Genomic DNA, 15,188 nt, shown 5'->3' with positions numbered 1-15,188 from the left:
GATTTGAATGAATTTGAATATGTGACTATATTTTCATATATTTAGGGGAGATTCATTAATTATTTTATATTAAGTCCCTATTTAGGTCTTTTATTTGTTTATCTTTGTCTTACTGATTCCACTCACTGAAAAGCACTGATCTTTTTACTGTCTCCATAGTTTTGGCTTTTCCAGAATGTCATATAATTGGAATTATACAGTATGTAATCTTTTCGGATTGGCTTCTTTTACTTTGTACTATTCATTTAACGTTCCTCCATGTCTTTTCATGGCTTGGTAACTCATTCCTCTTTAGTGCTCAGTAATATTCCATTGTCTGCATGGACCACAGTTGACCAATCCAGTCACTGACTGAAGGATGTCTTAGTGGCTTCCAAGTTGGGGAATTATGAATGAAATAGCTACAAACATCCGTGTGCAGGCTTTGTGTGAACGTAAGTTTTCATCTCCTTTGGGTTAATGCCAAGAAGTGCAATTACTGTTATCACATGTTAAGAGTATGTTTTGTTTTGTAAGAAACCACACAACTGTCTTCCAAAGTGGCTGTACCGTTCTGCATTCCCACCGGCAAGGAATGCGAGTTCCCACTGTTGCACATCCTCGCCAGTATTTGGTGTTGTCAGTGTTCTGGGTTTTGGGTATTCTCGTAGGTGTGCTGTGGTATCTCGTTGTTCCAATTTGTATTTCTCTATTTACCTATGATGTGGAGTATCTTTTTGTATGTTTGCATCTGTATGTCATCTTTGGTGAGACGTCTGTTAAAATCTTTGGCCCATTTTTTGATCAGTTTGTGCTCTGATTGTTGAGTTTTAAGAGTTCTTTGTATAATTTGGGTAACAGTCCTTTATCAGATATGTCTTTCGCAAATATTTTCTCTTAGTCTGTGGCATGTCTTCACATGTCTTTTGCAGATCAGAAATTGTTATTTTTAATGAAGTCCAGTTTGTCAGCTCTGTCACAGCTCATACTTTTGGTGTTGCATCTAAAATCATCACCGCACGCAGCACCATCCAGATTGTCTCCTGTTATCTTCTGTGAGTTGTATGCTTTTGTGTCTTACATTTAGGTTTGTGATTCATTCTGGTGATGCATAGAAGGCCTGTGTCTAGATTCATTTGTTTTCCTGTGGATGTTTAAGTGTTCCAGCACCATTTGTTGAAAAGACTATCTTTGCTCCATTGTATTACCTTTGTTCCTTGTTTGAAGATCAGTTGACTATATTTATGTGGTTCTATTCCTGGGCTCTCTGTTCTCTTCCACTGATCTATTTTTCTGTTCTTTCACCAATACCACCCTGTCTGGATTACTGTAGCTTTGTAGTAAGTCTTGAAGTCTGGTACTCAGTCCTCCACCTTTGTTCCTCTCTTTCCATATTGTGCTGTCTATTCTGGGTCTTTTCCCTCTCTGTATAACCTTTAGAATCGGTTTATTGATATCCCCAAAAATAACTTCCTCGAATTTTGATTGGGCTTGAACTGAATCTGTAGACCAAGTTGGGAAGAACTGCCACCTTGACAATATTGTCTTTTATCCATTAACATGGAATACCTCTCCATTTATTTAGTTTTTTGATTTCTTTTATCAGAGATGTGTAATTTTCCTCATATAGACCTTGTACATGTTTCATTAGATTTATACCTAAGTATTTTATTTTGGGGGTACCAAAGAAAAATACTATTGTATTTGAAATTTTTAATTATAATTGTTCATTGCTGGTATATATGAAAACAGTTGGTTTAAGACTGAAAGAAGACCATGCATAACACCAGCGTGGGCCAGGGAGCTGTGTCCTACACAACTAGACTGAGAAACAACGGCGTGAACCGGAGTGGGGGGGGAGGCGGAACAAGTTGGGGGGGGGGAGAAATCCTTCCCTAAATTGAAGTCATAAAGCTATTCCTTACATTATCCTTGAACAGTTTTATAGTTTTTGTCTTTCATACTTAAGTCTTTCATCTACCTGGGATTGATTTGTGTATGGTGTGAAGTAGGAATTCAATTTTCTTTTTTTTCTATGTGAATAGTGCTAGCATCATTTAGTTTTTAAATTTTTTTGGTACGAAGTCAATATATATATATATAAATAGAATAATAAACCCTATGTAGCCATCACAAAATTATTTTGAAATAAATTCCAAGAATTGTATAATTTTATCTATAAACGTTTTAATATTTATTTCAAAAATATACAGTATTTTAAAACATAATTGCAGCATCACCACACTTAAAATATGAATTATAATTCTTTAATAGCAACTCATTAAACGAAGCCAGCACTACCCTGATACTAAAAACAGACGAGGACATTACAAGAACAAAAAACTGCAGATCAATATCCCTCCTGAACAGAGACATAAAAATCTTTAATAAGATATTAGCAGATCACATCCAAACTTATATTGAAAAGATTATACATGACCAAGTGGTAGTTATCTTGAGAATACAAGACTGGTTCAACATTTGAAAGTCAATAAAATCTACCATATAAACAGACTAATGAAGAAAAGTTGTGTGATCATATCAATGGATGTAGAAAAAGCATGACAAAATTCAACATCTACCCTTGATAAAAAAATTTCATGAACTAAGACTAGAAAGAAACACTTCTAAACTGAGAAGGGGCTTCTACAAACCAAACCAAACCAAATCAAACCAAGCAAGCAAGCAAGCAAGCAACGAAACAACCAAACAAACAAAACCCTAATATTACACTTAAAGACTTAGTGGTTTGCCCCTAAGAACAAATTTGGGGAACAAATTAAGGCCACTCTTACCAATCCCATTTAATATCATATTAGAAACCCTAGGCAGTACAATAAAGCAAGATTAATTAAAGGCATACATATTTTAAAGAAAGAGATAAAACTGTCTCTATTCAGAGATGACATTATCTACACAGAAAAACCCAAAACAGCTCTTAATAAAACCTCCTAGAACTAATAAGTGAATTTAGTAAGGTTGTAGGACAGAAGGCCTCTTTCTAATAGCCAGGAACAATTGGAAACTGAAATTTAAACATTTTAAGTAGCTATAAGAAAAACAAAGTAGTAATTAGGTATAAATCTAACAAAATATGTGCATGGTCTCTGCTGAAAACTACAAAACACTTAAAAAAAATCAAAGACCTAAATAAATGGAAATCTATTGTGTTTATGGATTGGAAGCCTCAATATTTTTAAGATGTCAATTCTTCCCAAATTCATCTATGATATATGATAAAAAGATATGGTGAATATTTAAATAAAAAAAATTATTGCAGTATAAGACCCATTGCCATTAATCTCCCTCAGAATACTCCCCCTTGCATCAAACACACTTATCCCATCATTCTTGCCACTGTCTGAAGCAGTTCTGGAAGTCCTCTTTCGTGAGTGTCTTTACTTCATCCTCCATCATGACAACACTCCATGTCACACATCACTTCTGGTGCGGCAATTTCTGTCAAATAAAAACATTACAGTGTGTCCTTATCCACCTTATTCACCAGATCTGGCACCGTGCGACTTCTGGCTCTTTTCCAAAGTCAAAATGACCATGAAAGAAAAATGTTTTGAATCGATTCAGGACATCGAGGCAGCCACGGCAGCGTAACTAAAGACACTCATGAAAGAGGACTTCCAGAACTGCTTCAGAAAGTGGCATGATAGGATAAGTGTGTTCAAAATGAGGAATATTTTGAGGGAGATTAATGGCAATGTATCTTTTATTGTAATAATTTTTAAAAATTTAAACATTCACTGTGTTTTTTGATCACACCTCATGTTTATATAGGTTTAACACAACCCCAATCAAAATCCCAGCAGGATTTTTTTTTTTAAAGATACAGTCAAGCTGATTCTAAAATGTATATAGAAGGGCAAAGGAACTAAATAGCCAAACAATTTTTTTGGGGGGAAAAAAAACACAAAACCCGAAGATGTCATATTTCCTGATTTCAAGACTTACTAGAAGTAATCAAGAATGTGGTTTTGGTGAAAGGATAGACCAGAGGTCAATGGAACACAGTCTGCATGAAACCTATCCTTCAAAAATTTGTCACGATTTACTTTATTGCCCAACATAGTAACCTATTTTTGTAAGCACTCATGTGCTTTGAAAAAAGAACTATTTCTAGCTGTGTCTTCTACATCAAATTTCATTGATTGTAAGACACACATTCCACTTTTAAACATCTCGGAAATCAGTATGCATGTGGCCCTCAATGGCATATCATAGTTTAGCTGGCAGTGTTTTTCCTTTCTTAGTGGGACTTGAGACAAGAATGTGCCTTACAGTGGTGACTTACAATGGTGGAATTCAATACATAGGTCAAGTTTTTTAATTGTTCAAACCTATGTTTTATTTTTTTTTAAGATTTTATTGGGGAAGGGGAACAGGACTTTATTGGGGAACAGTGTGTACTTCCAGGCCTTTTTTCCAAGTCAAGTTGTTGTCCTTTCAGTCTTAGTTGTGGAGAGTGCAGCTCTTCTCCAAGTCCAGTTGCCGTTGCTAGTTGCAGGGGGCACAGCCCACCATCCCTTGCGGGAGTCGAACCGGCAACCTTGTGGTTGAGAGGATGCGCTCCAACCAACTGAGCCATCCAGGAGGCTCAGCAGCTCAGCTCAAGGTGCCGCGTTCAATTTTAGTTGCAGGGGGCGCTGCCCACCATCCCTTGCGGGCCTCGAGGAATTGAACTTGGCATTCTTGGAATTGAACCCGCAGCCTTCAGAGTTAGGAGCATGGAGCTCTAACCGCTTGAGCCATCGGGCCGGCCCCCAAACCTGTGTTTTTAATGATTATTTTCCAGCTTTTTGGTTCCATTATGAGTGGCATATTAAAAATCTAAGATTGGGGTGGCTGGTTAGCTCAGTTTGTTAGAGCGTGGTGCTCTGAACAAGGTTGCCGGATCGATCCCCACATGGGCCACTGTGAGCTGTGCCCTCCACAACTAGATTGAAACCAACTACTTGACTTGGAGCTGATAGATCCTGGGAAAACACACTTAAGTGAAAGTTAAAAAAAAAAAAATCTAAGATTGAGAATTTTTTCTTATTATATATCTGCATTTTGCTTAATATTCTGACCCTGTATTATTAGGAGCATTCAGGTTTAGATGTGTTTTATCTTCCAGGTGAATTGAATCTTATAGTGACCATCTTTGTTCCAAGTAGTAATTTTCCCTTAAAAACCTACTTTGTTCAATATACATCTAGCTATACAAGTGCTTTCCTTTGGTTACTATTTGGTGTAAATTTTTCCATGCTTTTACTTTCAACCTTCCTGTATCCTTATAATTTTCAATTTACCCCTCATACACAACATATAGCTGGATTATGTTTCCTAATTCAACATGACAATCTGATATTTAACTGAAAAGCCCAGTGCATTTACATTTATTATTACTGATACATATAATTTTTACCATTTTATTTTGGGCAATTTGTCCTGTTTCTCTTCTTTCCTGTCTTTTGGATTGCTGAGTATTTTTACTGAGTGTAGAATTCTAGATGTTCTCTGTATGCTATAGTGAAAAGTAGAGGGTTCTTTTGTTCTTTTATTTGTCATGTCCCCAAGTGGTTTGAGCTTGTGAAAGCAGACTCATGTTTCATGTTTATCTGGTATGCTTCACCAAGCACAATGCTTTGTACAGTTAATTCATAGAAATTGTATTTGATTACTTGGCAAAGTGATGTGGCCTTTTTTCTTTTTAAAAATACTTGTTAGAAAGTCCAAGTCAGGTTTTGTTTAGTGTTTTATAAACTTAGTTTAAGTGTTATTTGCAATGTTTTCTAAATTAAAAAAAAATTTTGGCAAGAATCTTTTCCAGATGTGGTATTAAAATCTGAGAGCTGTCAGTTGAAAAAACAAATGCTTTGATGCTCAGTTGTTTTCTAAAAGTATTAAATTACCATAGCTAAAGTCCTAAGTTTTCCTTGTCTGCTTGACCTTTCATTCAGAGAATGGTCTATTATTAAGGTATCATTTATGAGCTTCTGAAAAGATACTACAATATGACCTGGGTTTATAGATTCATGTAGTAAATACAAAAACATTCAATTCATAATAGTGGTTTCCTTTAGGGAGGGGAATTGGACTACTGAAAGGTGGGAGTTCATCTGTGTATTTTTCTTCAGAAAATACACAAGATAAAATGTTAACTCTTATTAATTCTGGATGGTGGGTGTACAACGATTTGATGTTAATTAGTGTAGTTTTCTATATAGTTGTTTGTAAACTTCTGTGATTTTAAAATGGAGGTTGCCATCTAGTGGATACATTTAAATAGAACTTTCAAAATCTTTTATAATGGGTACATAAAGATGTAGCAGGTCCTTGAATGTCTTTTGTTCGACATACTTTCATTCTAATGTTGATGAGATGCTGTAAGAACTAACTCTTGTTTAAATCAGTTAGCCTACGGTAAAACTGGTTTTGGTACACATTGTTTTGCTTCAAATCACAGAACCTACTGATGTTAAGTGAGGACTTACTGTACAATGGAACAAAGCTTTTCAGACTTTTCAACAACACAGATAAGACAGAAGGTATATTCTGGTGGTTAAGGCCACAAACTTTGGAGATGATCAGAGACCTAGATCTGCACCCTAGTTTTATTTAACATGTGAACTTGTTCAAGTATCAGACCTCTGCCTTAGTGAATTTGAACCCCAAACCCTCATTCATTGAACAAACATGGAGCACTCCTGTGACCAAGCAAGCACTACCCTAGACTGTGTGGATACTGCAAGAGCACAAGAGTGTCCCCCTAGAGTTTAATAAAGTATCAGTTGGGGGTAGGAGTGGGGAAGAGACCACTATTTTAGGTTGAAAGGTTAAAGATCAGTTTAAATCCCAGATTCCTAGTTATTAATGCTTATATAATCTTAGGCAAGTGCCAGTCTTACAGGATGACATTAAGATCTTAAGTTCCACAAGAGCTATAACACTGCCTTGTTCATCATTCTTTTCCTAGTAATACTTGACATACAAAAGGCCTTCAATAAATATTTGCTGAATGAATGAACACCATAATAGTTTCTGGTGCATAGTTAGCACTCAATAAATAGTAGTTATTAAGGAAATGGCATGATTGTGTATCTTATGTATACAAATACCCCTGGATTTATAACAATTTAAACTGATACATATATACATAACTTACCAGTTAAAAACTGTTAAATATTACTTAATGAAGGCAGCAAACTAGTACATGTATCAATTTTGAGAAAAAGGATCTCAACCATGAAATGGCAAAGAGTTGATCATTAGTGCCCGTTTGCTGCAAAAAAATTGACACTGATGAAGGGGAAAGTTATGTCTAAGAAAAAAAAAAAGGAGTTAAATGGCCTAAACCTTCCTCTAAATGACTACCCCTCAAAGATTCCTGTTAAACTTTCCCTAGAACAGGCTTCTGAATTCTACACTTGATGTAAGTGTTCCTTTACTTTGCTTTATAGTAAAAACAAGCAGTATTTATGAAAAGCTACGTTGTATCTGAGTCAATAACGTTAGATGACTACTGCAATTAGATTTTGATATACTTTGACATTTTGTTTCACTATACTGTGACTTTCCTTTAAATTAGCTATCAAGCCCTTAGTCAAATTTCACTCTTTATATCATTTATAGCATCTTTTCTGGGAATGTGAACTGCCATTGTGACAACTATCTAATTCTAAGCCATAATATATGGCATGCACTCATGGAATCCTCAGAGGCTTGCTCGTGTCTGTTACGTACAGCTAGGCCAGGTGACTTGATCCAGTGAGCAAGGCCCTACACCAGAAGTCTGCAGGCAGTGCAGAGTTTACAAATATTTGTGGATGCCCAGCTGTTAAGGCACTAAGAGCTAGACTATCTTCTATTGCAGCCAAGCATAACATCTACCCTTTTAAAAATCTCCTGAAATAACCCAGTGACCCCTTACCACCTTCTATTCTTCAAACTTAATAGACCACTAATTTAAGACTCTGGCTTTACAAGGTAAGAAGTGATATAAGTAATCCCACTGGTGATCAAACTTGTTATAATTTGCTGCCAATAAACAGTCTCAATTTACAAGACCCTGTTAATGAAATTTTTCATTAGGATTAATCACAAATTTATCAACTGGGTTAAGATTTCTAGGTAACCAGCTCCTTAACCATGTCCTAAACACTTGTAGAACAAAAAATTTCGCTACCTTTAGTTTATTATAATTGGTTCTGAGTAAAAACATACAAGCATATCCCCTCTTAAAATAGACTGTAGACCAGAATTGTAAATTTATCCCCATTTTAAAGCTAGAAAGAAACACATTATACTTAATATAACTAACAGAATGGCTATCAGGAAGCTTGTCATTTATATATCAAGCAATACATTTTACATTCAGCAACCTTAATGTTATCAAATGTCTTTTAATTTCGTAGACGATATGATATATATTGTGTAAGAAGCGCACAACAGCTTTGCAGTACAATTTCAAAGTGTACACTAATTGGAATACAGAGGACAAATACTGGTGAACTGACAGCATTGTTGAACTCTGGATAAACTGCATACAAAACTGAGAATTCAAATATTAGCCGTATCTGGAAACTTTACTTCCCATAATATAAAAATGATACTTCGAGATGCAAAATATTTTTTTTTACTAAACAAACTATATAAACATTTAAAATAATCATTAAAAACTCAACTTTAGAATTTATAAAGATTAGCTATAAAAATATATTGGCAGTCACTTTTATAAATGTACCATTCACTACGTTACAAAATAGTCTCTAACATAAAATGGCTTTAATAACCGTACTATTTTAGAATCTGATAAACCTTACATTAAATCGATTATAAAATCCTCTTGGAAAACTTTGGTATGCATCTTCAGAAGGTTTTAAAAAAATACTCTAATATTACCTCAAGGGCCTGTAAACATTCCATTCTATTAAAGCACAACAGAATAAGTAATGTATATTCAACTGCATATAGGATATAGAATCAAAAAACAATTATATCTTTGTAGAAAATCACCATTCCCAGAATAACCAAAAAACAAACTATTTAAAAGTATCAAACTTTTAAACAGTTCTCTTTCTGATTAAAAAATGTTACAAAATCACCACACTCTATCCATGTACCTTAGGTGCCTTTTAGGACAAGGCCTCAAAAATAGTTTAACCCACTCTCAAAAAACTCTCGAGTCCAATAAACAAACTTAAAAGCTCATTTAGAAAACTTGACAATAGAACCAGTATATGTAATCAGACACATAATTTATATTAGTTATGTATTAGTTCTTATATTTGTAATTTAGACTTTATTGGCAGAAATAAGATACACACACACACACAACTGCAAAAAGTAAGTTTTAGGAAATAGTAAGAAATGCAAACCTATGGGGTAAATTGATTTATTTTAAGAAATTCAATTTACCAATTTACCAATTTTATCTATGATTTTAGATTATTAACAATGATTGCTATTTAGAAAATTCAAATTGATGAAAGTTCATGTCCTGCCTCTTGAGTGTTTAATGTTTAAAGCTTCCAGTTGTGCCAGTAACTTCCTTGAGGTCATTCTCCACTTTACCCTCTGTCACAACAGATCTCTTACATAATGTATTTATCTTTGAGTTGCAAAAGCCTAAAAAAAAAGCTGCATTTTTGACCTTTTAATTTATAAAACTCCACTAAGAAGAAAAAAATCCACCTAATTTTTAGACAAGTCCACAAAGTATCTTCTTTAAGAATCAAACACTTTTATGAGAATAAAGATCCTTCAAAGTTTTTAACTCTTCTATTAGAGTTTTATTTTGATTTTCCAGGACTGCAACTCGATTTTCGAGGCATTTCACATATTCTTTCTTCTTTCTGCGACATTCTCGGGCAGCTTCTCTAAATATAAGCATTAAAAGCCAATGTTAGAAAAAAATTCACTTTCTTTAAACAGTAAATGCACTTTACTAATTTTCCCTGTTTTTTTTTCCTAACTAAAAAAATTAAGGTAGCATCTATATACAGTGAAATACAGATCTTCAATGTAGAATTCAGTTTTGGCAAATGCATGTACCTGTATAACCCACATACCTAGTACCAAGACAGAACATTTTTATTGTCCCAGAAAGTTCCCTCATGCCCATTCCTGGTCAGTCCTCTCCCCAAGCTGTTCTGTTCTGATTCTGATCACCATAGATGAAATTTTTCCTAATCCAGAACTTCATATAACAGTTATACCGTATGTAGTCTTGTGTGTGGTCTCCTTTCCTCTGTATTTTTGAGGCTCATCCATGTTGCTGCATGCTGGTTTATTCTTTTATATTTTGGGGCATATTCCACTGTATGAATATCACCACAATTTGTTGATCCTTCTCTTGGACTGTCTGTAGTTTTAGCTGCTATGCATGTTTTTGTGCCAGTTTCTTTGTGAACAAGTCCCATTTCTCTTGGATAAATACCAAGGAGTGAAATTTATGGCTCCTCTTGCAATTAATTTTTATTTATTGAGCTTTAATTACAAACAGTGCTTGATAATCCATTTTGTACATGTCCTCTTAGAATATTTCTATGAAGTCACATATAAGTTTTATACACACACAGAAGTAGAAAGTACTATTTTGAGTATTTTTTATACTATGTACTGTAGATATTATCTGCAATTTGCTTTTTAACACTCATTGTTTTAATGATGTTTCTATATTTTCTATATTGGTACACAGATTTTTGCCATGTAGATATTTTGTTGTTAACTAACTTTCTTTTCCCGAACTAGTGAGATTGAGCATCTTTAAAAGTTTGTCAGTTTTTTGGATCTGCTCTTATGTAAACTGTCTTTTTATACCCTTTGTCCTTTCATACCTTTTGCCCATTTTACAATTAGAAATTATTAGAAAGACAAACAATCTAATGCACAACTCTCTCTATACATTATACGTATTAATCCTTTACCTGTTTTTAACTTATTTTCTAATCTATCATTCGACCTCTGTTATTTTTATTCTTGGGCCATAAATGCCCTTTTTTAGTCTCTTTTTCTTCTTGGCTTAGATTAAAATGTCATGCACTATATATTTCCCTCTACATTTTATTTTAAAGACTTTACTGCTTAATTTTCACAATTAAGTTTTTATTTATCTGGAATTACTTTTGTACATGGTATTAAAAATAGGAGTCCAATTTAATTTTCTTCCAAATGTGGAGTTGATTGTTTATCTTTTATTAAATAAGCCATCCTTTACAAGGGCATTTAACTAGCACAACAAGCTATTTCTGGCCTCTCTATGCCACTTGTTAATGTTACTGTCTGCCTCTTGGCTGATACCAAATTTTGATTACAGTGGCTTTAGGGTCACTTCAATGCCTTATAAGACAAAATAACCTCGTTCTGCTCTTGGCCATTCTTGGATATTTATTTTTTTCATGTAAACTTTTAGCTTATTTTGTCCAATTTTATAAAGATATATAGAGAATCACATGAAATTTATATTTGAATTCTGGAAGAGTTGACATTTTATATTAATTGTCTTCATCAAGAAACAGTATTTTTCTATTTGTTCAGATACTATTTTACTTCTCAGTAAGATTTAAAAAATATGGACCCTATGCCTTTCCTGTTAAATTTACTAAGTATTTTAAGATTTTTGTCACTAATATTAATGTAATATTACCTCCCATTATTTTCAAGATGGTAATTCATAGTAGAAAAACACCTTACTAAATTTCCTTATAAATTACTATAGTTTAAAAAATTTTTATGAAGTAGTACACACACAAGTCTGTCGTATAGATGTAAGTTATGTAGCATAATAAAATCTTTACATGTAAACTCAATACCCAGTAAGAGAAACTATTCAACTCGAAAAATCAAACAATTAAAAAGACCAAAAAATAACCCTAAACTTAACTGTAAACCTAACACTAACCCTAATTTATATTTAACCCTAACCTCAAAGCTACCTCCAACCTTAATCCAAACCTAACCTTAATTCAAAACCTAACACTAATCCTAACCCTTACCACAGACCATACTCTAACCCTAATATTAACATTAAACCTATTTGAAACCCAAATCCTAACTTCAAATCTAACTCTAATCCTAACCCTAAACCTCAGCCTAAAGCACAAAACCCAATTGAAACCCAAACCTTAACCTCAAGGCTAACCCTAACCTTAATGATAATCTTAAACCTAACCCTAAACCTAACCCCAAACCTAACAGTAACCCTAATCCTAACCCCTAACGCATCCCAGCCCTAGACTCCTTCTAACCCTCACCCCAACACTAACTGAAACCCAATCCCTGACCTAAAGCTAACCCAAATTCTACACCTAATCACAAAGCCAACGCTAAGCCTAACCCTCACCCTGAACACTCAGCCTAACTCAAAATGAGACCCTAACCCTAACCCAGCCCGTATCCTAGTCCTAAACCTAACACCACTCTAATTTGAACCCTAACCTCAAAGTTAACTCTAACCCTAAACATACACCTATCCTGACTCAACTAGCTAACCCTAAATGTAACACTTATCCTAAACCTAATGCTAACCCTAGCCCTTACCTAAACCACACACACACACACACACACACACACACACACACACACACACACACACACGAGAAAGTATCTATACTGTTGAAGGACCCTCTATGCTATTTTCATTCCATACTCCTGCCTCTTGCCCAGAAGCAATTACTAGCTTCAATCTCTTGCTTATTTTCATAGTTTTAGTACATATGTATGCCCCTAAATTATATATTATTTAGTTTGCTTATTTTCTAAAATATATTGTAAAATATCACACTATGTATTGTTTCAACTTGCTTTTTTCACAAGTTTACTTTTCTCATATTTATTCATGTTAAATTGATTGTTCATTTAATCATTACAAATGAACACTATTACACTGTATGAATACTGTTGTATAAATACAAAATACCACAATTTATGTACCCATTCTGTTACTTATAGTTATTTGGGTTGTTTCTTGATTTCTTCCGCTATGAACATTTTTATGCATGCTTCCTACAAAAGTCTCTCTCGGTCACATACACAGAGTAAAACAGCAGTGTCACAGAGCATATCCAGGTCAACTATACAAGATACGACCAATTCATTTCCAAAGTGGCTACATCAATTTACACTCCCATAAGCAATATATGAGTTCCAAATCCTTGCCAGCTCCTGGTTAGACTTTAAGATTTTTGCCAATTGGGTGAGGATCAATGGTATCTAAGTGTGTGGTATTAATTTGCATTTCTTTAATTACTGATAATGGTAAGCGATCTTTCGTGATTATTAACTATGTGTGTTTTCTGAGAAATGCCTATGCATGTATTTTGCCAATTTTTTTTTCTGTTGGGTTGTACTTTTCTTATTTTTGATCCTTCTATTTTTTTCAAACAAATGTTTTTTGGTTAGATATGTTACAAATAACTTCTATAGGTTTGAAGCTTACATTTTCACTTGCTTTCTGTTATCTTCTGGTAGATAGAAGTTATGTTGATCTCAATGCTGATACCACACTAATTACCAAAGCTTTAAATAAAACTTGGTATCTCCTCACCTGATTCTTGTCTGGAATATTTTGGCTGTTCATGGCCCTTTACTCTTCTATAAATTTTAGAATCAACTTGTCAAGTTCTTCAAACAACTGTTTGGGTTTTGGGTGGGACTGCAATGAATCTATGGATCAATTGGGGGAAAAATAGTCATCTTTATAATACTGAGTTTCCGTATGTGTGGACATAGTATATTTCTCCGTTTATATCTAACAACCTGAAAAACTCATTACTTCTAATAATTTTTCTGTAAGTTCATTTGGGTATTTTTAAAAAAGCAATCATATAAAAATAGTAATAGTTTTACTTCTTTCATTTAAATTCTTATATTCCCTCCCCCCACCAGCCTTTTCCTGTTTTACTAAACGACAAGGGAGGGTTTCCAGTACAAACTGGTTCTTTTTTAAGCTTTCAAATAAATAGTTTGTAGATGATTCTCCTAGATATTCTAAGCGGGTGAATATATCTTTGCTAATAATAACAGCCTTGTTTTTCTTTTTCAATTTTTATCACTTTTATAGTCTCTTCATCTTTGATTTTCAATGACATCCTCTTTTTCCTTTAAACATATATACTGTTTTTCCTTTTCCCATTATAAAACTGAAGACTTTACAAAACTCATTCTGTTGTCTGCTTTTTTTGCTGATGCTTACTCCTGAAAGGCAGTGTAGTATTATCTAAGACGTTGGACTCTGAAACCTGGACCTGTGAGCTTAAATCCTACCTCTACCACTTACTAAGCAGTATAACCTAGGCAAGTAACTTAACCTCTCTAAGTCTCAGTTTCCTCATCTCAAAACAAACAAACAAAAAAGAAAATAATATTTATACCTCAAAAATTTCTGTGAAAATTACATTTGGGCTTTGGTACATATCAAGGCCTAATTCCTTGGGTAGTCTATGAATTTTTCAATTTGTATTTGTTAGAACTTAATGTATGGGAATTCATTAAAGCCTGTGTTGAGGTTGCTTTCTTCCAAGCAATTGAGGGCACTATGGACCTTGATCCGTCTTTAAATTACAATTCTCAGTTTATGGGTGTAGCACTTCTTGGGTCTTTACCTCATGAAGAATAATCTGTGATCCAGTTTCCCAGCCTGCACAGGTCCCAGGCTCTGTCCCTAGTCCCCTCTGCGTAATAAAACTATACCAATCACAAAGACCTGAATTTATCTCGATTATACAGGGGCTGCTTCAGTGCTTATTAACCCCATGTCTTGTGCTTTTGATTCATGCCTAATCTCAGCAGAATTCTCTGACCTTCCTGTGGGCTCATCCAATCATTTAAAAGGACGGTATTTATATTTCATCAAGCTTTTAAAAATATTATGTAGCCAAAGTCATGTTGTCAGACACAGAAGTCTCAATTTAGTAATTTTTAATACGTTTTTTGGATTTCCTATACAATTATATCATAAGCAAACAAATACAATTCTTCTTTTCTAATATTTGCATAACCTACTTCATTTCCCTATCTTACTGCATTGGTTGGAACCTCCAAAACAGTCCCTGCCTTGTTACAAAGTTCATTTACAGTGATGTTTGCTCTTAGTTTTTAGTAAAGCAACAGTTTATCTTGAAGTAATTAAATTCATCCATCTGTTCCTTTTATGGTAATTTTTACTGCTCTAGAAAATCATCCTTTTACTGTAATTTTCTAACTTATTGGTG

The 15,188-nt window shown here is 34.1% G+C and overlaps 1 protein-coding gene across 16 annotated transcripts in view; it reads right to left on the bottom strand.

The window, feature by feature from the left end:
- Positions 1-5,449: 5,449 nt before the first annotated feature.
- Positions 5,450-15,188, bottom strand: part of ATF1 (activating transcription factor 1) — a 55,252-nt gene continuing 45,513 nt past the window's right edge. For all 16 annotated transcript variants that reach the window (XM_081058900.1, XM_081058892.1, XM_081058893.1 and 13 more), the window contains one exon: positions 5,450-9,854. In XM_081058900.1, the coding sequence (XP_080915026.1) occupies positions 9,710-9,854 (145 nt within the window). In that variant the 3' untranslated portion in view covers positions 5,450-9,709. The remainder of the gene's footprint in view (positions 9,855-15,188) is intronic.

This window comes from Rhinolophus hipposideros (assembly GCF_964194185.1).
Source record: "Rhinolophus hipposideros genome assembly, chromosome: 9".
Classification (NCBI taxonomy): domain Eukaryota; kingdom Metazoa; phylum Chordata; class Mammalia; order Chiroptera; family Rhinolophidae; genus Rhinolophus; species Rhinolophus hipposideros.
The sequence above is the reverse complement of the archived record's forward strand: the minus strand, read 5'-3'. Positions and strand labels throughout refer to the sequence as shown.